Below are 27,183 nucleotides of genomic sequence, written 5' to 3'. Positions count from 1 at the left end.
ATACATTTTAGATATTATATGCAAGATCTGAACATCATAAACAATAAACCTTTGACTAGGAAAATTAAAGACAACTAAATAAGTGAAAAGATGTAGCATGTTTATGGAGTGGAAAACTTAATATTGTTAAAGTGTTAAATGGTAATACTTTTTAATGTATTTATAATCTAAATCCTGGAAGGCTTTCAAAAAAATATACTGACAAACTGATTTTAACATGACTATATAGAAAGGCAAAGAACCTAGAATAGTCAAATGATTTTGAAATAGAAAAACAAGTTTGGAGGACTTACATAATCTAATTTCAAGACTTAACTCTTTAGCTACAGTAATCAAGAAAGCGTAGTACTAATGCAAGAATAGACCTACAGAGACTAAGGAATCCAGAAATATACTCACACTTATATGGTTAGTTAATTTTCAACAATAGTGCAAAGTAATTCACTGGAGAAAGGGATGCCTTTTCAACAAATGGTGCTGGAACAATTGGGTATCTGTATGGAAACAGAATTAACCTTGACCCTTACCTCATACCATATACAAAAACTAGAAATGAACCCAAATGCAAAAGCTAAAATTACTAAACTTCTAGTGGTAAACATAGGATTAAATCTTTGTGATATTAGGTTAGGCAAGATTTCTGGGAATAGACACCACCAAAATATTACCCATAAAATTTTGTAAATGGACTTTCTCAAAATTAAAAGTGTTTATATTTCAAAAGAAAGAGTTAAGAAAATGAGAGAGCAAGCCACACTGAGGGAAAATATTTGAAAACATATATCTGATAAAATGCCTATACCCAGTGTATATAAAGAACTCTTATAAATCAGCAATAGGAAAATAACCCGATAAAAATGGACAAATGATTTGTACCATTACTTAACAAAAGAAGATATATTAATGGCAATAATCACATAAAAAGAGGATCAATATCATTAGTCATCAGGAAAATGCAAGTTTAAAACAGACTGAGAAACCTCTACACACCTCTAGAATGGCTAAAATAAAAGACTGGCAATAGCAAGTGTTGGTGAGAATGTGCCACATCTGGAATTGTTACACATTGCTGGTGGAATTGCAAGATGGTAGTCACTTCAAAAAACAGTGACATAGTATCATAAATTTAAACATACACTTACCATGCAATCCAGCAATTTTACTACTAGACATGTACTCACAAGAAATGAAAACACATCCACACAAAGACTTGTATATGAATGGTCATAGCAGTATCTTCTATAATGACCCCAAACTGAAAATAACCCATGCATGTGTCTATCAACTGGTGAGTGTATAAACAAATTGTGGTATATCAATACTAAGGAATACGACTCAGCAATAAAAATTAATGGGATGTTGAGATATGCAAAAACATGGATCAATCTTTAAAACATGTTAAGTCAAAGTGGTCAAACACAAAAGACTACCACTGTATGACTCCATTTATGAGAACTCTTAGAAAAGGTAAAACTATAGTGACAGTGACAGAGAGCAAGTCAATGGTTGCTGGAGGAGGGGGTCACAGGAAGGGATTAATTACACAGGGCAAATGTAAAATTTTAGGGCTATGAAGTGTTCTAAATCTTGACTGCAGTAGTGGTTACATAAACAATTGCAAAAGCCCATTAATCTATACGCTTAAGAATGAATTTATAATTCATACCTCCATAAAGCTAGGACCAAAATTTTTAGACATAGAAAATGGACAAATGACATAAACAATTGTTTACAGAGGAAGTACAGAAAACTTTGAAATGCAAAAATATGCAACCTCAATATAAATCAAGGACATGTAAATCAAAACACAATGAGAAGCTGTGCTTTCGCCTACCAAATCAGCCAGGGTGTTTAAATGGCAGTGTTCAGTGCTGGCAAGAAGCATCCCTGTGAATTTCCGGCGTAAGAATAACACCTTTCTGAGTGTTAATTTAGCATTATGTAATGTAAACCTTAAAAATGTTCAAACCCTTTGACTCAAGGGTTAATAAAACATCATGGAGCCATTTAAAATTAATTTCAAAGGTTTCTTTAATGACATGAAAAATGTTCCTGATGTAATATTCTATGAGAAAACAGAATGTAATTTATACCTCATATGGTCTCAACTATGTTAAGTATGTACATAAGTGTATGTACATACATGCACAAAAGAAATTCTGGAAGGAAATATATCACAATATTAATAGTAGCTATCTCTGGCTATTATAATTATGGTAGTTCATTTTTTTCCTTTATAGTTTCCTTTATTGTCCAGTTTCCATGGCTTTTATAATCAGCATGAATAAACACAATTTTCGAAAATAAAAAAATCAGCAGGTAATTTTGCTAAAAATCACATGAATAACCATCCTTAACCAAAGCCACAAAGAAAACAGCTGATTATTTTGCTCCTAAAAGTGTCCCAGGGGCTCCTTTTATTGTCTCAGGCAGCAAGCAGCTATCCCTCTGGATTCTGACATTGGGAACCAAGTATCATTCCCAGTCCATCTTTCCTATCCTATGAATCCAAGTAGAGACATCGCAGCATGTGACTTCATGTACGGAGAGGGCAGAAGAAACATACAGACTTGTCACACTGTTCCCAAAGAGCCTCTAATCCATTCGACAGACGGATAGTGTCAGAAGAGGCAGCAAAGGGTGACAGAGGCAGAGAGACTGATCACATTGGTCACAGGGACCCATGGGAATTCATGGTCTTTTGCCCAGGTCATAGACCCAGAGCCCCTTAACTGAGGGGGAGTTTGGATACCTTTGAAGAACACCCTGCAGTATAGCCATAGGTACATGCTGAGTCAGCTTCCCCAGAAAACTGCTGCTTGTTCATGGGCTTTCATGGTGGCAGAAATGGAGACAGTGTGTTGGTTTGAAAACATGAACTTCCTGTCACTAAAGCTGAGCTGGCACTGCTCTGCCAAGTGTCCAACCTGTCAATAGCAGAGGCCAACACTGAGCCCTCAGCCCAGTCCCTTTCTCTGGGTGGACTTTGCAGACAGCTGGTAAAGATTACACTGGATCCCTGCCATCACGGAGGGGGCAAGAGTAAAATCCAAGATTTGTGGGGATTTGTGTACATACACATCCCAGACTCAAATCGGGCTTCCTTATTCCAAATGCTTCTGCCCATTACTGTCATTTGTGAAGCCTCAGGATGCTGTATCCATCACCAAGATATCCCATGCAATACAGCCTTTACCCAAGGAGCTAATTTGTTGGGTGAAGAAGGTATGGCAATGGTCTAAGACCCACAAAATTTAATTGTCTTACCACATACCCCATATCACCCAGCATAGGTGACATCATAGAATGGTTGAATACTTTGCTGATGACTCAGTTACAGAATTGGCTAAGAGGAAATGTCCTGTGAAGTTAGGGTGCTGTGCTTCAGGATGCATTATATGCCTTAACCCAGCTGTGGCAGCTCAATAAAGAGAACCCCAAGGACTGAGTTCCCCAAGGAAAGGTGGGTAACTCACTAGGTGAACAATGCTGCCCAGCAAAGATGCTGACAGAGAAAGGGAGACATAGAATGGGAAGTGGAGGAAGGGCGTTACAATTATCAACCTAGATCTCATGACCAGCTACAATTATGTGAGTTTTAGCAGCTCAATTGAATGTGGCTTCTGTTTTCCTATTCCCTCCACTGCCGTACACAAAAAGCACTGGTTAAAAGAACATTTTAGATTCTGGGTGGAGGCATAACAGGATTGACATCTCCCTGGAATAATAGGGCAGCCAGCAGGGCTTTGAGTAGCTCCTCTTTGGAGAATACAAGGTTTTCATCCCTAAAAGGATGCTGAGGCTAGGAGGGGTTGACTGCACTGGATATTCTTTGTCCGTTCATCTGGATCCACTTTCTGCTGTTATCTACTCTGCACGACACATGGGTGGGTTGCTTTAACTGGACTCTCGGCTTTCGGTTGGTTTTGGCCGGTGTGAGGCACCAGCAGGAGGTTGGAAGGTGAGAGGAGAAAGAAGGTGAACTACTTATTCCCCCAGTTCCTGCCCTGCTGGGCAGCAGCTTGGCAATGGTCATGTTCTTCTCCCTAAGACCTCATCCCCTGAGGGCAACCCTGTCCTCATTCATTTCAGTAACTGCTCCCTCTCTTGCCCCTTCAGGCCTGGGAGGGATCCTGGCTTCCCCCGGTTCGTATCCCTGAGATGCTTCCTCAACTACTGACCTTACTTGAACCTGTCTTCGCTTGGGTAAAAGATCCTTTAATAAACTCACATCAGTCACTCTTTTTAGTGTGCCATCTGTTTGCTGCCTGGACTCTGACCAATGTAATGTCCAAATTAAGAAGACCATGATAAGGATACAGAATGATTCCATCACCCCCAAGACTTCCCCATGTTTCTCCTTTGGAGTCACACCCTCGCCTAACCCATAGCCCTGTTAACCACTGATATTTTCTCCTTTTCCAAAATGTCATATAAATAGAAGAGATCCTAAACATGTGGGTTACCAAGGTTTCAGTAATAATTGAAAATACATCCCAGAGTTTTGCTTCTACACTTCATATAATTTAGACTAAATGGCTTATTTTTTCTGTTTGCATGGTTTCCGCCATGCTACTATTGTTACCAGCGTGAATGGGAATATTCTTAACAGGAGAATGTGAGTGAAGACCGGCTCACATGATGGAATGACGATGTGTGGTCTCCGGTGAATATGCAAGTTACAAGTTATAGCATTCATTTATTTCATCATCTCAACTCTTCCTTAAACCTCATCATATTTAAACACAGGTTTTATTTTTGACAGAACTATTTTATATGAAAAACTAGACAACATTGAAAAGCACAGCATGTTAGTCAAAGGGTCAAGTTAGCAGTTCAATTAACGTCTACCCTTTTATTAAGAAAACACTACCCACATGCTCATATACACACAGAGAAAACAGCTTTTAAAGTCTAAAATATTATTTCGATCTAGATTTTTATGTCTCATTACCAAGCTGTTAGGGTTTAAAATTTAAGCCCTAGATGTTGTATATTTTAAAAATATCAAGCTCAAAAAGATATCTGTTTTTTGTACAATCCATTCTTAAATTGGACGGTAAGAATAGGCACTCTCAAATCTCTTTGTTAGGCATAAGATTTTAGATTTTATTTTACTTCCTTCTTTACTCTTTCTTGTATTATTTGCCTTCAGAAAAAAAAACCCATAGCATATATTTAAATTGTACTTCTTAAGTTAAAATGCAGTAAGCCTGACTTTTTCTCTTGGTGTACAGTTGTATGAGTTTAACACATGCATAGATTCATGCAGATTCCTACACTCAGGAGACAGAACGACAGAACAGTCCCCTAGTGCTGCACCTGTGGAGACTCAACCTTCCCTCACCTCCAACCCTGGCAAATCACTGGCTTCTTCTCCATCCTTATTGTTTTGCCTTTTCCGGAATGTCTTGTAAATAGAATCTTACTGTAGCCACCTTGAGACTGGTTTCTTTCACTTAGCATAATGTCTTTGATGAGATTCATCCATGTTGTGCATATCAACATGGCTTATTCCTTTTTATTGATGAGAAATATTTCATTGCATAGCTTTACCGGTTTGTTTATTAATTCATCTGCTGAGTTACGTTTGTTTTTTTTCCAGTTTCAAGTGATCATGAATAGAGCTACTATAAATATTTGTGCACGGGTTTTTAAATGAACTCTTAAATATTTTTAAAATACAAAACATATGAAATTTAATATAAGATAAATAAAAGAGTCTATTTCAATAAAAGATAGCCTCATCCTGGCAAATCAACAAAATATGAAACCTAAATCTGGAAGATGGATGAATGTTTTTTGTGATCCTCTGAGTGCAAAGGTAGATTTGCTGTCTTCTGGTAATACCAGGTGTTCTGACTCCACCACTTTCTCCCTGGGGCTTGAGAGGGTAGCAAAAGAAAGAGAAACACAGTGCTACCCAGTGGGCCAGGGCAACCCCCAGTACCACTCACTGCACAGCACTATTCCCCTCCTCTAATTCATTGTTCTTAGTCCAATATTTCATGGCAGAATTCAGCAGATTCTGCTTTCTTAGGAGATGACATTATTAGTCATAAGCTCTCAACAATCACCACCTAGACTCAAGAAATAGGTTAAAAACAAATAACTCTGAACGTATGAGGAACTCAATGTTCTCTGTAAAAATATAAAAGAAAATAAAAAGGCAATTGGATGGACCATTGTAGACAGGGCATTGTATAGAAATGCCCATGTACAACAGAAATTTAGATTGATGAAACTGAATAAAAAAATACAAATTGGACCAAATTATTTATAAGAATATACGGCAAAACAGACACTAAAAACAATAAGGGAAATAACATGTTATTTAATAAATGATGGTGGGAAAATAGATTATCTATTTGGAAAAAAAATTTTTTTAATTTGGACACCTGCCTCATATTAGGATAAAGTGTTTTGTTTTGTTTTAAACAATAAGAAAAACAAGGAGAGTCACAGATTTCTTATCAAACCTGGGTAAGAATGATGAATTTACAGATCTTAAGCAATAAAAGACATTCAGAAGAAGATGCATGTATTTGATTATGTTAAAATGTAAACTTCAAAACAGTGAGGTATCATATAAAGAAAGGAAAACAACAGGCTAAGAAAAGTAGCTGCAGTACTTATGACAGAAAAGGGTTACCTTTTAATAATTATCTAATTATTTTAAAATACTAAACAAAAAGGTGACAAAATTAACTTAACCAACGAGGGGGTCCCACTAATCAATTAGGACGTGAAAAGAAGAGGAGACCCAGTCAGTTCCCAGGTACATGGGAAGGTCCAGCCTCAGACACTATGAGAAATAGAAATTAAAACAATCACAAGGCATTACTTTACACCTCATGAGTTATCAATATTTTAAAACAATGTTAATATTCAATGCTGGGAAGAATATGAAAGTAGAACATTCACATAATGTTGATGGCAATGTGAATCACTACTCTTTTGAGAGAACAATTTGGCAGTCCTTATAAAATATAATAAAAGGGAGAGGTGAAGTCAGCAAGATGACAGAATTGTCGGTCCCAGGCTACACTACTCCCTCACAGAAAGTTCAACTAGCAACCATTCACAGACAGGAACACCTTGGTGGAAACACCCCAAATTGGAAATAGGCCTGAATCACCTGTGTGGTTCACAGAACAAAAAGCACATAAAAAACGTAGAAGAAATGGTCTCGTTTTAACCGCATTCCCCTAAGTCGATAAAGTACCACACAGAAAGTGTTTCCCAGGAACAGCAGTTTCTACAGAGGGAAAAGACAGCTGGAGGTGGACGCCCAGTTTCCTGACATTCCAAGATGCTTCCCAGGAAGCCCATTCCCATCTCACCTCAAAGGCAACACAGGGAAATGGCATAGCTAGACCATCTGGAGTCAGGTAGAAACAAAGCAAGGAGACAAAGTGGGAGCTCTGTGTATCTGCCAACAGTGGTGCCCAATCAGAGGTACCATCTAAGTGCATATCACACCTGAAAAGCTGAACTGATAACTCCCAGAAGTAAAAAGAAGTTCTACTTGGCTTGAATCCATAGATGGCCAGCCTCCAAAACCAGCCTTAGACCCTACCCTGGGGCTTTTAGACCCTATCCAGGCAGGAAAATTACTACCACATTGAATTTCAGCAAAGAGCAGAGGCTAGATATGCCATACCCAGTACTTTAAACAATGTTCAGCCCAGCCTTAAAGCCCACCCCAAGGACCCACATAGGCAGGAAGGCAAACGTGAACTGTGCATTTCTATTAAAGTGTCAGCTCCCATCCATCCCTACCAGCAATTTCATCTAACCCTGGGACCCTTCCTGCAACCCTGTCCAACTGTTGAACTGAAATAGCAGTATCACGTGGCCAGGAAATCTACCCTGTGGCCCAGCCCAATCTGAGGCAATTGTAATGTCCATCCAGCAGCTCAGCCTGATTACTGAGCCCAGCTTGGCTGCCCCACCTGAACTCAGAGCCAACACAGTAGCCCAGCCATCTAGAACACCCAAAAGCAAGCTCTGTCTGCCCATGGTCATTACCAGCTGTCCCATACAGAATCACAAGCTAGACTGAATAATGAATGTCTATTTCTGCCAAAGAACACCAGTAAAAGCCAAAAAAGGTGGTTGTCTCTTCGAATGCGTGGATACCAACACAATGACAGAAGATAACAGACTCAAAAAATCTTGACACTTTCAAAATAAACTAACAAAGCTCAAACAATGCACCCTAAAGAAAGAATGATGTATTAAATGATAGACAAGGAATTCAGAATAATCCTCTTAAAGTTCAGTGAGCTACACAAGAATACAAAGACTAAAGAATAAAATAAAACTTGGAAAGCAATACACGAACAAAATTAAAGGTTTGAGAAAGAAATAGAAACAACTTTTAAAACCTAAATAGAAATCCTAGAGATGAAGAATACAATAACTGAACTGAAAAAAAAAATGCAACCAAAAGCTTCAACAGCATGCTCATTCAGGCTGAAGAAGGAATCAATGGGCTTGAAGACAATATTTGAAATTATCCAATCAGAGGAAGAAAAGGAAAAAAAGAATAAAAAGGGATGAAAAAAACCTATGGGAATTATGGGACACCATCAAAGGACCTAATATATACATAATAGAAATTCAAGAAGCAGAAGAAAAAAAGCCTAGAAAGCATATTTAAAGAAATAATGACTGAAAACTTCCCTAATTTGGGAATAGATACCAGTATTCCCAAGTTACAGGAAGCACAGAGGTCTCTAATGAAATTCAACCCAAAGAAGAGGTCGCCAAGACAACATAATAATCAAACTATCAAAAATCAAATACAAAGAAAAAATCCTGAGAGTAGCAAGAGATTAAAAAAACAATATCACATACAAAGAGGTACCAACATGACTATCAGCAGATTTCTCCACAGAAACAGGAGAGAGTGGGATAATACATTCAGATGGTAAATGGGGAAAAAAACCCTGACAATCAAGAATACTTCACCCAGAAAAGCTGTTTTTCAGAGATGACTGAGAAGTAAAAACTTTCCCAGACATACAACAGCTAAGGGAATTCATCACTACTAGCCTGCCTCACAGGAATTGCTAAAGAGGCTGAAATGGTGATGTGTAAAGTGATCGTATCTTTAGTACAAATTTTAAAAGGAATTTAAAAGACAGAACTATTAATAACAACTATAATTAGAATAAATTGTCAAGAAATATATAGGATTATGTAAATTTTGAAATAAAAAACATAAAATGAGGGGGATAAAAGTGTAGATGTGCTGTATGCAATCAAAGTTAAGTTGTTATCAGCATGAAATGGACTATGCAAGTATAAAATTTCTATGCAAGCCTCATGGTAACAACAAAACAAAAATCTATAGTAGATGCACAAAACAAAAATAGAAAGCATACCATTACAGAAAACCATTAAACCACAAAAGAACATACCAAGAGAGGAAGAAAGAAATAAAGTACCTACAAAACAACCAGAAAACAATTAACAAAATGGTAGTAGTAAGTTCTTCCCTATCCATAATTACTATGGATGTAAATGGATTACATTCTCCAATAAAAAGACATAGAGTGACCAGCTCTATGCTGCCCACAGGAGACTTGCCTCACTTTTAAGGACATACATAGACTAAAAGTAAAGGGATGAAAAAAGATATTTCATGCAAATGGAAACCGAAAGAGAAAGGATAGCTATACTTACATCAGACAAAATAGACTTTAAGTCAAAAATTGTAAAAAGAAACAAAGGACATTAAATAATGATACAGGGGTCACTGCATCAAGATGCTTTAATAATTACAAATTTATATGCACTTAACATCAGAGCACCTAAATATATAAAGCAAATATTACAGGATCTGAAGGGAGGGACAGATTGCAATATAATAATAGTAGGGGATTTAAATACCCCACTTTCAATAATGGACAGATCATCCGGATAGAAAATTAATAAGGAAACACTGGACTTGAACAACACTTTAGACTAAGGAGATTTAATAAATATACAGAACATTCTATCTCACAGCAACAGAATATACATTCATCTTAAGCGCACACAGAACATTCTCCAGATAGATCAGATAGTAGGCCACAAGACAAGTCTTAGCACATTTAAGAAGACTGAAATCATACTACATACCTTTTCTGACCACAATGATATAAAATTAGAAACCAATAACGGGGAATTTTGAAAGAAAAATCACAAATACATGGATAGTAAACAATATGCTCCTGGACAACCAATAGATAATAAATAACAACAAACAATAAAGAAATTACAGTGGAAGATGGCCGAATAGGAACAGCTCCAGCCTCCAGCTCCCAGTGTGAGTGACACAGAAGACGGGTGATTTCTGCATTTTCAACTGAGGTACCAGGTTCATCTGACTGGGGCATGTCAGACAGTTGGCGCTGGTCCGTGGGTGCAGCCCGACCAGCGAGAGCTGAAGCAGGGTGAGGCATCACCTCACCTGGGAAGCACAAGGGGGAAGGGAATTCCTTTTCCTAGCCAAAGGAAATTGAGACACACAACATCTGGAAAATTGGGTAACTCCCACCCTAATACAGCGCTTTACCAAGGGTCTTAGCAAACGGCACACTAGGAGATTATATCCCACACCTGGCCCAGAGGGTTCCACGCCCACAGAGCCTCCCTCATTGCTAGCACAGCAGTCTGAGATCTAACTGCAAGGTAGCAGTGAGGCTGGGGGAGGGGTACCCTCCATTGCTGAGGCTTAAGTAGGCAAACAAAGCCACTGGGAAGCTCGAATTGGGTGGAGCCCACCACAGCTCAAGGAGGCCGGCCTGTCTCTGTAGACTCCTCCTCTGGGGACAGGGCAGAGCTAAACAAAAAGCAGCAGAAACCTCGGCAGAGGTAAATGCCCTGTCTGACAGCTTTGAAGGGAGCAGTGGATCTCCCAGCATGGAGGTTGAGATCTGAGAACGGACAGACTGCCTGCTCAAGTGGGTCTCTGACCCCTGAGTAGCCTAACTGGGAGACATCCCCCACTAGGTGCAGACTGACACCTCACACCTCACATGGCAGGGTACACCCCTGAGACGAAGCTTCCAGAGCAAGAATCAGACAGCAACACTCACTGTTCAGCAATATTCTATCTTCTGCAGCCTCCGCTGCTGATAGCTAGGCAAATAGGGTCTGGAGTGGACCTCAAGCAAACTCCAACAGACCTACAGCTGAGGGTCCTGACTGTTGAAGGAACACTAACAAACAGAAAGGACACCCACACCAAAACCCCATCAGTACGTCACCATCATCAAAGACCAAAGGCAGATAAAACCACAAAGATGGGGAAAAAGCAGGGCAGAAAAGCTGGAAATTCAAAAAATCAGAGCGCATCTCCCCCTCCAAAGGAACACAGCTCATCACCAGCAATGGAACAAAGCTGGACGGAGAATGACTTTGACGAGTTGAGAGAAGAAGGCTTCAGTTGATCAAACTTCTCAGAGCTAAAGGAGGAACTATGTAACCAGTGCAAAGAAACTAAAAACCTTGAAAAAAGAATGGATGAATGGATAACTAGAATAATCAATGCAGAGAAGACCTTAAAAGAACTGATAGAGATGAAAGCCATAACACAAGAACTACGTGACAAATGCACAAGCTTCAGTAAGTGACTCAATCAACTGGAAGAAAGAGTATCAGCGATTGAAGATCAAATGAATGAAATGAAGCGAGAAGAGAAGTGTAGAGAAAAAAGTGAAAAGAAATGAACAAAGCCTCCAAGAAATATGGGATTATGTGAAAAGACCAAATCTACATCTGATTGGTGTGCTTGAAAGTGACGGGGGAAAGGGAACCAAGTTGGAAAACACTCTGCAGGATATCATCCAGGAGAACTTCCCCAACCTAGTAAGGCAGGCCAACATTCAAATTCAGGAAATACAGAGAATACCACAAATATACTCCTCGAGAAGAGCAACTCCAAGACACATAATTGTCAGATTCACCAAAGTTGAAATGAAGGAAAAAATGTTAAGGGCAGCCAGAGAGAAAGGTCGGGTTACACACAAAGGGAAGCCCATCAGACTAACAGCAGATCTCTTGGCAGAAACTCTCCAAGTCAGAAGAGAGTGGGGGCCAATATTCAACATTCTTAAAGAAAAGAATTTTCAACCCAGAATTTCATATCCAGCCAAACTAAGTTTCATAAGTGAAGGAGAAATAAAATCCTTTACAGACAAGCAAATGCTTAGAGATTTTGTCACCACCAGGCCTGCCCTACAAGAGATCCTGAAGGAAGCACTAAACATGGAAAGGAACAACAGGTACCAGCCATTGCAAAAACATGTCAAAATCTAAAGTCCATCGATGCTAGGAAGAAACTGCATCAACTAGTGAGCAAAATAACCAGCTAATATCATAATGACAGGATCAAGTTCACATGTAACAATATTAACCTTAAATGTAAATGGACTAAATGGTCCAGTTAAAAGACACAGACTGGCAAACTGGATAAAGAGTCAAGATCCATCAGTTTGCTGTATTCAGGAGACCCATCTCACATGCAGAGACACACATAGGCTCAAAATAAAGGGATGGAGGAAGATCTACCAAGCAAATGGAAAATAAAAAAAGCAGGGGTTGCAATCCTAGTCTCTGATAAAACAGACTTTAAACCATCAAAGATCAAAAGAGACAAAGAAGGCCATTATATAATGGTAAAGGGATCAACTCATTAGGAAGAGCTAACTATCCTAAATATATATGCACCCAATACAGGAGCACCCAGATTCATAAAGCAAGTCCTTAGAGACTTACAAAGAGACTTAGACTCCCATACAATAATAATGGGAGACTTTAACACCCCACTGTCAACATTAGATAGATCAATGAGACAGAAAGTTAGCAAGGATATCCAGGAATTGAACTCAACTCTGCACCAAGCAGACCTAATAGAAATCTACAGAACTCTCCACCCCAAATCAACAGAATATACATTCTTCTCAGCACCACATCGCACTTATTCCAAAATTGACCACATAGTTGGAAGTAAAACACTCCTCAGCAAATGTAAAAGAACAGAAATTATAACAAACTGTCTCTCAGACCACAGTGCAATCACACTAGAACTCAGGACTAAGAAACTCAATCAAAACCGCTCAACTACATGGAAACTGAACAACCTGCTCCTGAATGATGACTGGGTACATCACGAAATGAAGGCAGAAATAAAGATGTTCTTTGAAACCAATGAGAGCAAAGATACAACATACCAGAATCTCTGGGACACATTTAAAGCAGTGTGTAGAGGGAAATTTATAGCACTAAATGCCCACAAGAGAAAGCCAGAAAGATCTAAAATTGACACCCTAACATCACAATTAAAAGAACTAGAGAAGCAAGAGCAAACACATTCAAAAGCTAGCAGAAGGCAAGAAATAACTAAGATCAGAGCAGAACTGAAGGAGATAGAGACACAAAAAACCCTCCAAAAAAATCAATGAATCCAGGAGCTGGTTTTTTGAAAAGATCAACAAAACTGATAGACCGCTAGCAAGACTAATAAAGAAGAGAGAAGAATCAAACAGACGCAATAAAAAATGATAAAGGGGATATCACCACCGACCCCACAGAAATACAAACTACCATCAGAGAATACTATAAAAACCTCTACACAAATAAACTAGAAAACCTAGAAGAAATGGATAATTTCCTGGACACTTGAACTCTCCCAAGACTAAACCAGGAAGAAGTTGAATCCCTGAATAGACCAATAGCAGACTCTGAAATTGAGGCAATAATTAATAGCCTACCAACCAAAAAAAGTCCAGGACCAGACGGATTCACAGCCGAATTCTACCAGAGGTACAAGGAGGAGTTGGTACCATTCCTTCTGAAACTATTCCAATCAATAGAAAAAGAGGGAATCCTGCCTAACTCATTTTATGAGGCCAACATCATCCTGATACCAAAGCCTGACAGAGATACAACAAAAAAAGAGAATTTTAGACCAATATCCCTGATGAACATCAATGCAAAAATCCTCAATAAAATACTGGCAAACTGAATCCAGCAGCACATCAAAAAGCTTATCCACCATGATCAAGTGGGCTTCATCCCTGGGATGCAAGGCTGGTTCAACATACGCAAATCAATAAATGTAATCCAGCATATAAACAGAACCAAAGATAAAAACCACATGATTATCTCAATAGATGCAGAAAAGGCCTTTGACAAAATTCAACAGCCCTTCATGCTAAAAACTCTCAATAAATTCAGTATTGATGGAACGTATCTCAAAATAATAAGAGCTATTTATGACAAACCCACAGCCAATATCATACTGAATGGGCAAAAACTGGATGCATTCCCTTTGAAAACTGGCACAAGACAGGGATGCCCTCTCTCACCACTCCTATTCAACATAGTGTTGGAAGTTCTGGCTAGGGCAATCAGGCAAGCGAAAGAAATAAAGGGTATTCAGTTAGGAAAAGAAGAAGTCAAATTGTCCCTGCTTGCAGAACATGATTGTATATTTAGAAAAACCCACTGTCTTAGCCCAAAATCTCCTTAAGCTGATAAGCAACTTCAGCAAAGTCTCAGGATACAAAATCAGTGTGCAAAAATCACAAGCATTCTTATATACCAGTAACAGACAAACAGAGAGCCAAATCATGAATGAACTCCCATTCACAATAGCTTCAAAGAGAATAAAATACCTAGGAATCCAACTTACAAGGGATGTAAAGGACCTCTTCAAGGAGAACTACAAATCACTGCTCAGTGAAATAAAAGAGGACACAAACAAATGGAAGAACATACCATGCTCATGGATAGGAAGAATCAATATTGTGAAAATGGCCATACTGCCCAAGATTCAATACCATCCCCATTAAGCTACCAATGACTTTCTTCACAGAATTAGAAAAAACTGCTTTAAAGTTCATGTGGAACCAAAAAAGACCCCGCATTGCTAAGACAATCCTAAGCCAAAAGAACAAAGCTGGAGGCATCATGCTACCTGACTTCAAACTATACTACAAGGCTACAGTAACCAAAACAGCATGGTACTGGTACCAAAACAGAGATATAGATCAATGGAACACAACAGAGCCCTCAGAAATAATACCATACATCTGCAGCCATCTGATCTTTGACAAACCTGACAAAAACAAGAAATGGGGAAAGGATTCCCTATTTAATAAATGGTGCTGGAAAAATTGGCTAGCCATAAGTAGAAAGCTGAAACTGGATCCTTTCCTTACTCCTTATATGAAAATTAATTCAAGATGGATTAGAGACTTAAATGTTAGACCTAAAACCGTAAAAACCCTAGAAGAAGACCTAGGTAATACCATTCAGGACATAGGCAAGGGCAAGGACTCACGTATAAAACACCAAAAGCAATGGCAACAAAAGCCAAAATTGACAAATGGGATCTAATTAAACTAAAGAGCTTCTGCACAGCAAAAGAAACTACCATCAGAGTGAACAGGCAACCGACAGAATGGGAGAAAAGTTTTGCAATCTACTCATCTGACAAAGGGCTAATATCCAGAACCTATAAAGAACTCAATCAAATTTACAAGAAAAAAAACAAACAACCCCATCAAAAAGTGGGCAAAGGATATGAAAAGACACTTCTCAAAAGAAGACATTCATACAGCCAACAGACACATGAAAAAATGCTCATCATCACTTGCCATCAGAGAAATGCAAATCAAAATCACAATGAGATACCATCTCACACCGTTAGAATGGCAATCATTAAAAAATCAGGAAACAACAGGTGCTTGAGAAGATGTGGAGAAATAGGAACACTTTTACACTGTTGGTGGGATTGTAAACTAGTTCAACCATTGTGGAAAACAGTGTGGCGATTCCTCAAGGATCTAGAACTAGAAATACCATTTGACCCAGCCATCCCATTACTGGGGATACACCCAAAGGATTGTCAGTCATGCTGCTATAAAGACACATGCGGCCGGGCGCGGTGGCTCAAGCCTGTAATCCCAGCACTTTGGGAGGCCGAGACGGGCGGATCACGAGGTCAGGAGATCGAGACCATCCTGGCTAACACGGTGAAACCCCGTCTCTACTAAAAAAATACAAAAAAAAAAACTAGCCGGGCGAGGTGGCGGGCGCCTGTAGTCCCAGCTACTCGGGAGGCTGAGGCAGGAGAATGGCGTGAACCCGGGAGGCGGAGCTTGCAGTGAGCAGAGATCCGGCCACTGCACTCCAGCCTGGGAGACAGAGCGAGACTCCGTCTCAAAAAAAAAAAAAAAAAAAAAAAAAAAAAAAAAAAAAAAAAAAAAAAAAAAAAAGACACATGCACACGTATGTTTATTGCGGCACTATTCACAATAGCAAAGACTTGGAATCAACCCAAATGTCCATCGGTGACAGACTGGATTAAGAAAATGTGGCACATATACGCCATGGAATACTATGCAGCCATAAAAAAGGATTAGTTCGTGTCCTTTGTAGGGACATGGATGCAGCTGGAAACCATCATTCTCAGCAAACTATTGCAAGAACAGAAAACCAAATATCGCATGTTCTCACTTATAGGTGGGAATTGAACAATGAGATCACTTGGACACAGGAAGGGGAACATCACACACCGGGTCCTATTGTGGGGAGGGGGGGAGGGATAGCATTAGGAGATACACCTAATGTAAATGACGAGTTAATGGGTGCAGCACACCAACATGGCACATGTATACATATGTAACAAACCTGCACGTCGTGCACATGTACCCTAGAACTTAAAGTATAATCAAAAAACAAACAAACAAAAAGAAATTACAGTGGAAATTTTAAAATATCTTAAGACAAACGAAAGTGGAAGCACAATATACTAAAATACGTGGGATGCAACAAAAGCATTTCTAGGAGGAAAGTTTATACCAATAAATGCCTACACCAAACAAGAAGATCCCAAATAAACAACTGAAACTTATGCCTCAAGGAAATAGAAAAAAAGAGCAAACTAAGCCAGTGAAGGAAAGAAATAATAAAGATCAAAGCAGAAATAAGATACCTAGAGACTAGAAAAACAAAAGACCAACAAAGGTAAGGGTTGGTTTTTTGAAAAGATAAACAAAATAAACAAATCTTTACCTAGACTAAGATAAAAGGAAATGAAAGAAGAGATATTATAACTGATACCACAGAAATACAAAGGATCATATGAGACTATTATGAACAATTATATGCCAAAAAATTGAATAACCTAGAATAAATGAAAAAAACTAGACATATACAACCTTTCGAGACTGAATCATGAAGAAATAGAAAATATTTTTTAATTGCCAACTTGGCTCCAGGAACACTGGCTTCTGCCAAGCCCCAGAACACACCACCTGGGGCAGTCCTTGGATCCAGGGGCTTGCTCCTGGGAGGTTCCTCCCACAGTTCTTCCTGTGGCTGCTCCTCCTGCCTCTCACCTTTTCATAGAAGCCTTTCCAGAACACTGAATTAGAAGTAGTTCCTCTTTGTTATTCTCCATTGTAGTCCCCTGCTGATTCCTTCCAGTACGAATCACATTGCATATTCTAGCTCATTATTCATAGGTTTGCTTTGTACTGGTCTCCCCCACCAGCAGGCACAGTTCTTTGAGGGCAGCTATCATGTCTTTCTTATTCTCCAATGAATCTTTGGTGTCTAGCACAGTGCCTGGTATATAATAATTGCTCAAGAATTATTTATTGACTGACTGGGCAAACATATGCAAAATTATAAAGAACCTAAAGGCCCAGTTGGCAGTCAAACAGTTAAATAGTCTGATGTATAAAGTGCCCAAACAATTGATCATGATCCAATCAAACCAGCTCTTTTGAAAGTGCTGTTTGCTTTCTCTAGATGGAATACCTTTTTCCAATGTGTCCGTGTCAGAAACTCCTATTTAGCCCTCGAAGGTTCATCTCAGTTCTGTTTACTATAAGAGGCATTGCTAACTTCCCAGCCAGCATGAACACATTAAAGGAGGCCTTTGGCAACACTGGACCTCCCTCCAGTCTGTGGAATAAATAAATAAGTAAAAAGACTGGAATAAATCTATCAACAAAATGATTTTAAATTCAGAGCTGAAGTGGAAACCAAGAAAGGGAAATCCATGCATATTAGGAGCAAGGAAGGACCCAAGTCGAGGACAGTAAGAACGTGAGCTGTTGCAACAAGAGCCCAAGGCTTTATCAAGCCCAGACAGAACCATATGTGTTAACAGCAACCCTGAAATCTAGTGGAGGCTCAAAGGGAATATGGTTTTAATGCCCATTTGGGGTTAGAAAACTTGTGATTGTGTAAGACTGGGAGTAGATTTGGCATAGCAGTGAACCAAAATCAATCCTAGAAAAATAGCCAAAATGCAGCCAAGAGATAAAGACAAGAAAAATATAAAAGACAGTTTAAGAGACATGAAGAATGAAATGGGAAGACCCAATATTTACGTAATGTAATAGGAGTTCCAGAAGAAAAGACCAGTGAGAATGGGGTGGAGACAATATTCAAAGAATCATAGCTGAGAACGTTCAAAAACTCTGAAAAATACAAATTCTCAGATTGCAATAGCAGGAGTGTGGGAAGGTTAAATAGACATCTATACCAAGATACATGGTAGGGAAACTGTAAAGTAACCAAAAGAAACAAAATCTTAAATAAGAAATCACCTATAAAGGAATGACAGACAAACAGCAGAACCTCATAGCAACAGCAGAGGCCAGAAGACCGTGAAGAGCACTTTCGTGGTACTAAGAGGAGATAATTCTCAAACAAGAATTCTGTTCCCTGCTACATTTTCATTAAAGAGTAGGGCAAAATGAAGATATTTCTGAAAACAAAGACTGAACTAAACACTCACAGGACCTTGCCAAAAGGATTACCAAAGGATACACCTCAGGAAACTGACTCCAGAAGAAAGGAGTGAGGTTTGTGAGGCAGTGATGAGCAAACAAACGGTAATCATGGGGAAACCTAAACAGGCATGAGTCAAAAAAACAATAGTAATGAACGCAGGTCCCATCAAAACCAGGCAGAAGCAAAGCCCACGTCAATGACAAAACGGAAGGTGAAGGTGCTTTTTCATTCAAGACAGTAGAAATGCTGATTAACTTTAGACTTTGTAAGTTTAGAACACAAGAAAATTCTAAGGAAAACCACTATAAGAAATAGAAATAAGATATTTAAGTCTTAAAATGGTGGAAGGAAAAAAAAAAAAAAAGAGTGATAAAGAAAACTAAAAAAAAAAAAAAAGAACGTTGGCCAGGCACAGTGGCTCACGCCTGTAATCCCAGCACTTTGGGAGGCTGAGGTGGGCAGATCACCTGAGGTCAGGAGTTTGAGATAAGCCTGGCCAACATGGCGAAACCCTGTCTCTACTGAAAATCAAAAATTAGCTGGGCATGGTGGTACACGCCTGTAATCCCAGCTACCCGGTAGGCTGAGGCAGGAGAATCGCTTGAACCCAGGAGGCGGAGGCTGTAGTGAGCTGAGATCACGCCACTGCATTCCAGTTGGGTGACGGAGTGAGACTCTGTCTCAAAAAAAAGGAAAACTTAGCCAATACCAAACAAGAAAGACAAGGAATAAAGAAAAAAGAAGAAAGAGCAGAAGAAATAATAGTACAAAATAAGAGGTAGGGGGAAGAATCCAAACATATTAACCACAATAAATGAAAACAGACTAAACTTGACAGTTAAAAAAGCAAAGATGCTAACTTTGGAATTTAAAAAAAAATAGATATATGCTATTTAATAAGAAATGCCTAAAATATCACAATAAAAGAGTAAAAAGTTGGAAAAAGATATACCTGACAAATACTAATTAAAACTGTTATAATTCAATAGCAGATAAGATAGACCACAAAAGGCATTCATAGGCATAAAAGGGCTATGATACAATAGTAAAGGGAACAGTTGACCAGGAAGATATGACAAATCTGTACTTCCAGATATGTGTACCAGGAGAACAGTATACAATACAGCATTCATGATATTAGCACTTGAGTGTTCACTCTGCTATGGTTTCCAGTAACCTATTCCACTGGGAATTCAGGGTGAATGCAAAAAAGAGACTCAGAAATCCCTAGGTCCCTGGATAGAACAAGTTATAAGAACACCTCAGCCCTGGCCACCATCAACCCCCAAAACACGCATTCTATGCACCCATCATATTCTTCATAGATATCATCACTCTGGCAAGTCTTTCTGGCTTGGGATGATTTGTTATGTATTTCTTCATTTTTTGAGACAGAGTCTCGCTCTGTTGCCCAGGCTGGGGTGCAATGGTGTGACTTTAGCTCACTGCAACCTCTGCCTCCTGGGTTCAAGTGATTCTCCTGCCTCAGCCTCCCAAGTAGCTGGGATTATAGGTGCCCGCCACCATGCCTGGCTAATTTTTGTATTTTTAGTAGAGATGGAGTTTCACCTTGTTGGCCAGGCTGGTCTCGAACTCCTGACCTCAGGTCATCTGCCTGCCTCGGCCTCCCAAAATGCTGGGATTACATGTATAAGCCACTGTGCCCAACCTTATTTCTTCATTTTTAGCATCTACCACCATGTCTGATACAGAAAGGCACTCAACAAATGTTAGCTAAATGACATTGTATGCATTCATTACAATTATAATTTTGAAGACTATGAAGCCAATATGAAAAATGTCTACAATATGTATTTCTATTTTAAAAAACACAATATAAAACTGTGATGCACTCTGATTACAAATATGTAAAGATTATATTTGTGTGTGAATACAAAAATGGAAGAGAATGTGGAACAATGAAAATAGTAAATTTGTTAGGTAAGGTGGATGGTGACTATCTGCTTTTAATTTTTATTATTGCTATTAAATTATTATTTGCATAATTTTGAAAATGAGATAAGAAGAAATGGTCGCATAAATTTTAGTGATCCAAGAAAGTAATTCCTGAAAAATGTCACCATGTGTAGACAGAACAAAAGAGCTGTTTTCTGAGCCATGGAAATATTTACTCCTAGGGCCAAACTCTGCTTTCACTCTAAAAGCCACAGTATTCATACATGGTGATTCTCTCTGGACATACAGGGAGCTGGCAAGGAAAGTAGGGTGCTGCGGGGAATGGATCCAGCTGCTGTAGCTTCATGCTGCATTTTCCATCCCCTTTTCTCATGCCTCTCCTTTCTAGGAAACCTGCAAGGCACCTATCAATTACCCAGAGTTTGACAGGACAATCTTTCCATTAGCTTCTACTCTACTTCCCCCTAGAAAAGGTTCTCTGTCTTACCTGGACAGAAAACCAGGTGAAGAGAATATTCCTAACCTAGATTGTGGTCTACATATACCATTTCAAATTGAATAGAACAGGGATCCTTGGAGAAATGGCTCATGCCAGGTCCCAGGCAAGGGATGTACAAGAAGAGCCTGGAACGTTTGTCATACAGGAAAGCAAGGAAGTTGTCAAAGACTATCCGGTCACATCAACAGGATGTTGGAACCAACATGAAAATGCTCCCACTGGCCAAGCTGGAACAAATTGAGTATCAATATAACAGCTGTAATGAATTGAGACACAAATATGTTTAAAGTCATGAGTCCATAATCAGTATTAAGAAAAAATAATTTAAAAAAAAACCACTCATTGTTCACTTTTGGAGGATGCTAGGGAACCAGTTTATTATTTTGGAAAGTAGGAAATGCAGAGAAAGAGTCAAGGATATCTTGCCTTTCTTATACTAACTGTGTCTTGTTGTTACCAAATAGTTGGAGAGGGGAAGTTGTTATTACAGAAGTCCTCCAACTAGTAAGAGAAGAAGAAACGATAGACACAGAATGTCATCATTTTACGATCTCCAGTGAATGAATGGATCTAGGTATGATCAACAATGATTGATAAGATCACGAAAAGAGAGAGAGTCTATATATGTTTGCCACCACCTATGAAGTACTTCCCCCACCACACACACACACAATGAACATGGGTCTGTACGTCTATATCTAACTATCAATTTAGGGTAGGGAGTTAGGGGAGGGAGACAGGGAACATGTTAAATGTCACTGTGGGTTACAAGCAGTCAAATCCAGATTGTAAGAAAGTCCCCATAACGAACAATCCAGATTACTTCTAAAATTAAGAAATGGAGAGGAGGGCTATAGTTCTAAAAAGAATTGTGATAAATCAACCAGTTGTAACTGCAGACTTAATTTGGATCCTGACTTAAATAAATTTAAATTAGAAAACATCAGGCAAGCAGTTAGATTTGAACCTTGACTGGATATTTATTAATATGATTGATAAGTCTATTAGATGTGAAAACTGTATTTTCACCTTGTTTCTAAAAAGAGTTCTTATTTTTTAGAGAGAGAGGGAAATATGCTATCTGGTATTTATTTCAGAAATATCTGGGGTTGAAGAAAATGAGCAGGAATACAAATGAAATAATTGGCCAAGATTTGATCACTGTTGAAGCTGGGTAGTGGGTACATTCATGGATTCACTATATTATTCTCTTTACTTCTGTATACGTTTTAAATTTTCAGTAATAAAAAGTCTAAAACATTAATAAAAAATAAAGCTGTGCCTTATTCTTACGGTTGACGTTTGGGGAAAAAATGTCAAGGAAACAATGAGACTCTTACCTTTTCATTAACTGGATAAAAATTCTTCTTGGTATTTGGTATATAAAGGTGTCCAGGACAATCTTTAGATAATTAAAAGACACGTAGCCACCTTTACAGGGGTCCCCTGCACTGAGGGCCTTTTCAATCTTTTCATAGGACTTTGAAAGCTGTAATAAATTGAAATTAGAGTGTGGCATTCATAAATATCAACTTCATGGAGCTATTCAACCATTTTATTTTTACCAAAAACCTCTTCACATTTTTCTCTCCAAAAACTGATCAAAAAGGTTACTATGGCATGTACTGAACTTCAAATGTTTAATTGATGAGCTCACTACAAAACAGTATTCCCAGTCACAGCTACTCAAGTGACAAGGCAGACACGTTTCCTAGGGAAAAACAGCACATAGAAGAGCTCCACCTCAAATTTCAGAGCTAAAAATACTTGCTGGATCTGCCGGTTTGATACATCTTCCTTAATATCCTTTCAAGCTTTTCCCTACTGTGAGCCCACGCTATGCTTCTCCTGATTAAGTCAGGCCAATCAAACAAAAAAGCTGGTAATATTTTATTAAAAATACAAGTAGCTTTTACAGTAAGGAAAATTATTAATATAAGGACTGCATAAACAGAATATACATTGGACATTTCTTTAATCATTCTTTTTTTAAATGAGGAATTACAAAGAACCTGGGTGAACGAGCTTGCTTATGGGGCTTCTAAAATGCAGTAACGTAGGTTAACCACTGATTTTTATATAACTCAAAAAAATACTGTGAAGATTGGTTTTATTTCCAAAGGTTTTCCTGCTGTTTATTATTGATTAATAACAATATTCTCCAGTATCTTCAACCATCCCACTTTGTCTGAATTCAGTTTTTTCCTGCTAACTGGGATAAGAAGATAAACAAAATCACCGACAACTTGGCACAAAAGGTCACTTTCTTAACGAGCTGCTGCAACATGGAAATGTATGGACAAGAATCTCGATCCACTAAAGGAATCAGCAGCAGAATCACTATAGGAATATTGGTATCTAAAGGGAAACATCTTTAATAAAAATATTTAGAGATCTAAGTTTATTAGAAAGGACCTAAGCTTCTTAGAAAGTTGCATAAAATACACCCAACATGCAGCTAACTTTGTCCATTTCTCTTTCAGGGAGGTGGGCTGCATCTCATACACTGCCTGGGGAAGACTTGCAGAGAGAAGCAAGAGGCAAAAGCCTGGTGTGGAGCGGGGGCTCAGTGCAGTTACTGGATTGATAAAAACCCATTTTTAATGTCTTAATGACATTTGGTTTTGCATACTTTTTTTTTTCTTCAGGAGAGTGTTTCTGCGATGATCGAGAGCTTTTAGAAAAAGGGTAAGGTATGAAACCGAAATACTGTCTTTGTGACAAATACAACTTTTTAGAAATTTGCATTGTTACTGTTTATATAGAAAGTACAAGCCTTTGTTTAAAAAATGCAAGCAATTCAGCAAAGTACAAAGGAGGAAATAAAAATACCTGGTAGTCTCATCTTCACATACCATCATATTCTTGATGGAAAAGCCAAGGGTACATCCAATTTCCATCTTCATAAGTTTAGTTTTTACAAATGTTTCCTTGATCTTAAATCTAAATGAGGTCCCTATTGTTATTCTCTCTCATAACACCCTGGTCTTTTTCATCATTCCACTAAAAAAAATTGTATTCATGACTTTTTACTTGTTTAATAACTCTCTCCCTGATACAAGGTAATGTGATCTCTATACAAGCAGAGATCGTATCTGTTTTGTTCACAAATAATTATCTAGAATGAAGCACATTATTGGCATGCGGTCGGCACTCAATAAATATTTATTAAAAGTGGATATATTTTTATCAAAAAGTTATAAAAAGTTATAAAATATAAAAAGCTGTTCAACACATTAGTAAAAAGTGAAATAAAAATTATAGCTGAGATAGCATTTCATCTGCATCAGACTGGCAGAAATGTACAAGCTTAGCAGTATCAAGTGCTGGGGGAACGTGGAATGGCAGGAGTGCTCACGTGCTTCTGGTGGGAATGTAAATCAATATGGTGGCAAGCAATAGGCTACCGTACATTGAGCCTGAGGGGCGTGTTCTCTACAATCCAGCTCACAACTCCACTCCTAGGTGTAATTCCCAGAGAAGCCTTGGCACCTGTGGACCAGAAGCTAAGCTTACGACCACTTATGGTGGCACTGTTTGGATTGGCATACAACAGGAAGCAATCCAAATATCCATCCATAGGGAGAATGTATGACTTATAAAATATTTAGATAAGGGAAACTGTACAGCAGTGAAAATGATAACACGGCTATACCCATAATATGAGTGAATCTATACCCATAATATGAGTGAACAAACAGGATGAAAATAAATGGTTTTGCAACTATGCCAACATATGACAGGAAAAAGAGAAAGAAGGGTCAGGCAAAGACAAAGAACCCAGAATGGCAGAAGACAGAATATGAAAGAATATGAACACATCCCCTGCAAAAATTTCATGTCACAAAAAGAAACTAAATTAGAAAATCAATTAATTAAAAGAAAATCTTGAAAATGATAAAATAACTTTTTAGAAATTTTCATTGAGAAGAGAAGGAATATTTCTAAGCTAAGAAAATAGAAAACAAAAATAGCACCATTACAGGAACTAATAAATTAGACACAGCAAGAATAAGAGGCAAGGATAAGATTTAAATTAGTATTAAAGGAGTGCCGTGGAAGAATCTCAATGAAGCAGAGGAAAGGGACAAAAGAATTAAATCAACTTGAGAGAAGATGACAGCTATCAAGGAGAGGCAAAGATGATCCAATGTAAGGATAACAGGGACTACTGTGGAAGGAAGGAAGAAGGAGGAAGGGAGAGAGGGGAGATGATTTTAGTACTATGGCACAGTATCCATTGCTTGCTGCCACATTGATTTTCCTGAAACAAAGGAAGAACTGAATCTGTACATCACACTGTATTCCAGGAAACTTTGTCAAAATGCTCCACGCCAAGATATAGCTTCGTTTTGCTTTGTAAATTTCAAGGATCAAGGAAAAAAAAAAAAAAAAAAGCTTCAGGAATCCAGGTAAAAAAAGAAACCACCTACAAGGGGGAAAGAAATCTGGTTGACCCCAGGTTATTTTCACAGCAACAACTAATGCTGGAAGACAATGGAAAAAATATTTACAACATTACAAGGAAAAGAAAGCATGATGGAAGGATTATAGCCAGCCAACTTGCTGTTCAAGTATAAAAGCAAAAGGCACATAGTTTCGACTATGAAAAAAACAAAGGGAATAAGGCACCCATGGGCCTTTCTTAAGGAAATTACTTGACAATGAAATCCAGCCAACCAAAAAATAAATCAAAATAAAGGACTCTGAGAGGGATAAACTGTGATCAGTGCTGCAAAGTCGTGATGCACATTAAATTCATGCAAATATCAAACAAAGTCAAAACAACAGGGGGAATGATGGCAACGGAACAGAATATAAATATTATAAACTCAGCTAAGGACAAACTATAAAGAGCAAAAATGGTGGGGTGGGAGGGAGGCGTAGGAAGAAACCAGTGCCCGTCACTTCGAGTTTCATAGCAGAAAGCCAGCCCATACTGTCTGAAATGGAAACATCCTTCAAAAACATAGTTTCTCCAGCTCTTCATAGCTTTTTAAATCTCTTTTCTCGCCTCAAAGTCCCTTTGGGGACCTCGCCTCAAAGTCCCTTTGGGGACTTCATATGTCTTGTGGGAAAGAAATGTTCACCCAGAGTTCAGAAGTGTCTCCGCTTTCCCTTGAGGACAGTGTTGCAGGGTTAAGGGCAGGGACTGGATATGCCTGCACTGCGTGGGCTGTTTACACGCAGCCCCAGGACTCAGCTGGACTCATTTAACCTATTCATGCCTCAGCGTCCTCAGCTGGGATGATCACAGTACACTCGTTGCTCATGGGGCTGCTGTGAAGACTGAACAGACCACCAGGAAAGCACAGGCAACATCCCAGAAAAGAGTTAATTATGATGGTGACGGTCACATTTCCTTTTCTTCTGGGAAATTTAAATTAAATACGTTTTATTTTTAAAAAGGAGTATGATCCTCTTCTTATAAAATTATTTCTATCTATGTCTCCACCTACCCACTGATGCAGCCGTCCTTCCATACACGAATAAAGAGAGGTCCAGAATTATGTTCACCAAATGTTGCCTTTGATTCTTTCTGGGTGGTGGATTGTGAATAGTTTATTACTTTCTTCTTTGTACTTTTTAGAATTGCTTACATTTTTTTTTGCAATGGTCATGTTTTTATGAAAACAAGAAAGTCATTAACAACAACTAGAGAAAACAAATTTAACCAAATTACCCACAAATACGACAGTGCTCACTTCTCCAACAATCTTATGGACACTGGCCTTGTGAATTCTTCCTGCATTGACATCCATCTATTGAACATTTATATCAATAATATGTAAAAGTTTTATGAATGTTGGGAATTATTCATCTGTCATTTATGTTGCACATATTGTGCCAAGTTTATCATATGTTTATACAAAGTTTTGCTGTGTAAAGGATTTTTCATTTTTCTGAAGTTAAATTTTATCAGTCTTTTTCTTTAAGGCTTTTGGGCTTTACTTCAT

The 27,183-nt window shown here is 38.4% G+C and overlaps 1 protein-coding gene across 5 annotated transcripts in view; it reads right to left on the bottom strand.

The window, feature by feature from the left end:
• The window catches only part of EFCAB6 (EF-hand calcium binding domain 6), a 315,225-nt gene that overhangs the window by 184,031 nt on the left and 104,011 nt on the right, over positions 1 to 27,183 (bottom strand). For all 5 annotated transcript variants that reach the window (XM_007976025.3, XM_038007346.2, XM_073006632.1 and 2 more), the window contains one exon: positions 22,567 to 22,715. In XM_007976025.3, the coding sequence (XP_007974216.3) occupies positions 22,567 to 22,715 (149 nt within the window). The remainder of the gene's footprint in view (positions 1 to 22,566; positions 22,716 to 27,183) is intronic.

This window comes from Chlorocebus sabaeus, chromosome 19, assembly GCF_047675955.1.
Source record: "Chlorocebus sabaeus isolate Y175 chromosome 19, mChlSab1.0.hap1, whole genome shotgun sequence".
In the NCBI taxonomy this organism is placed as follows: domain Eukaryota; kingdom Metazoa; phylum Chordata; class Mammalia; order Primates; family Cercopithecidae; genus Chlorocebus; species Chlorocebus sabaeus.
This window is presented reverse-complemented; position numbering and strand designations above follow the sequence as displayed.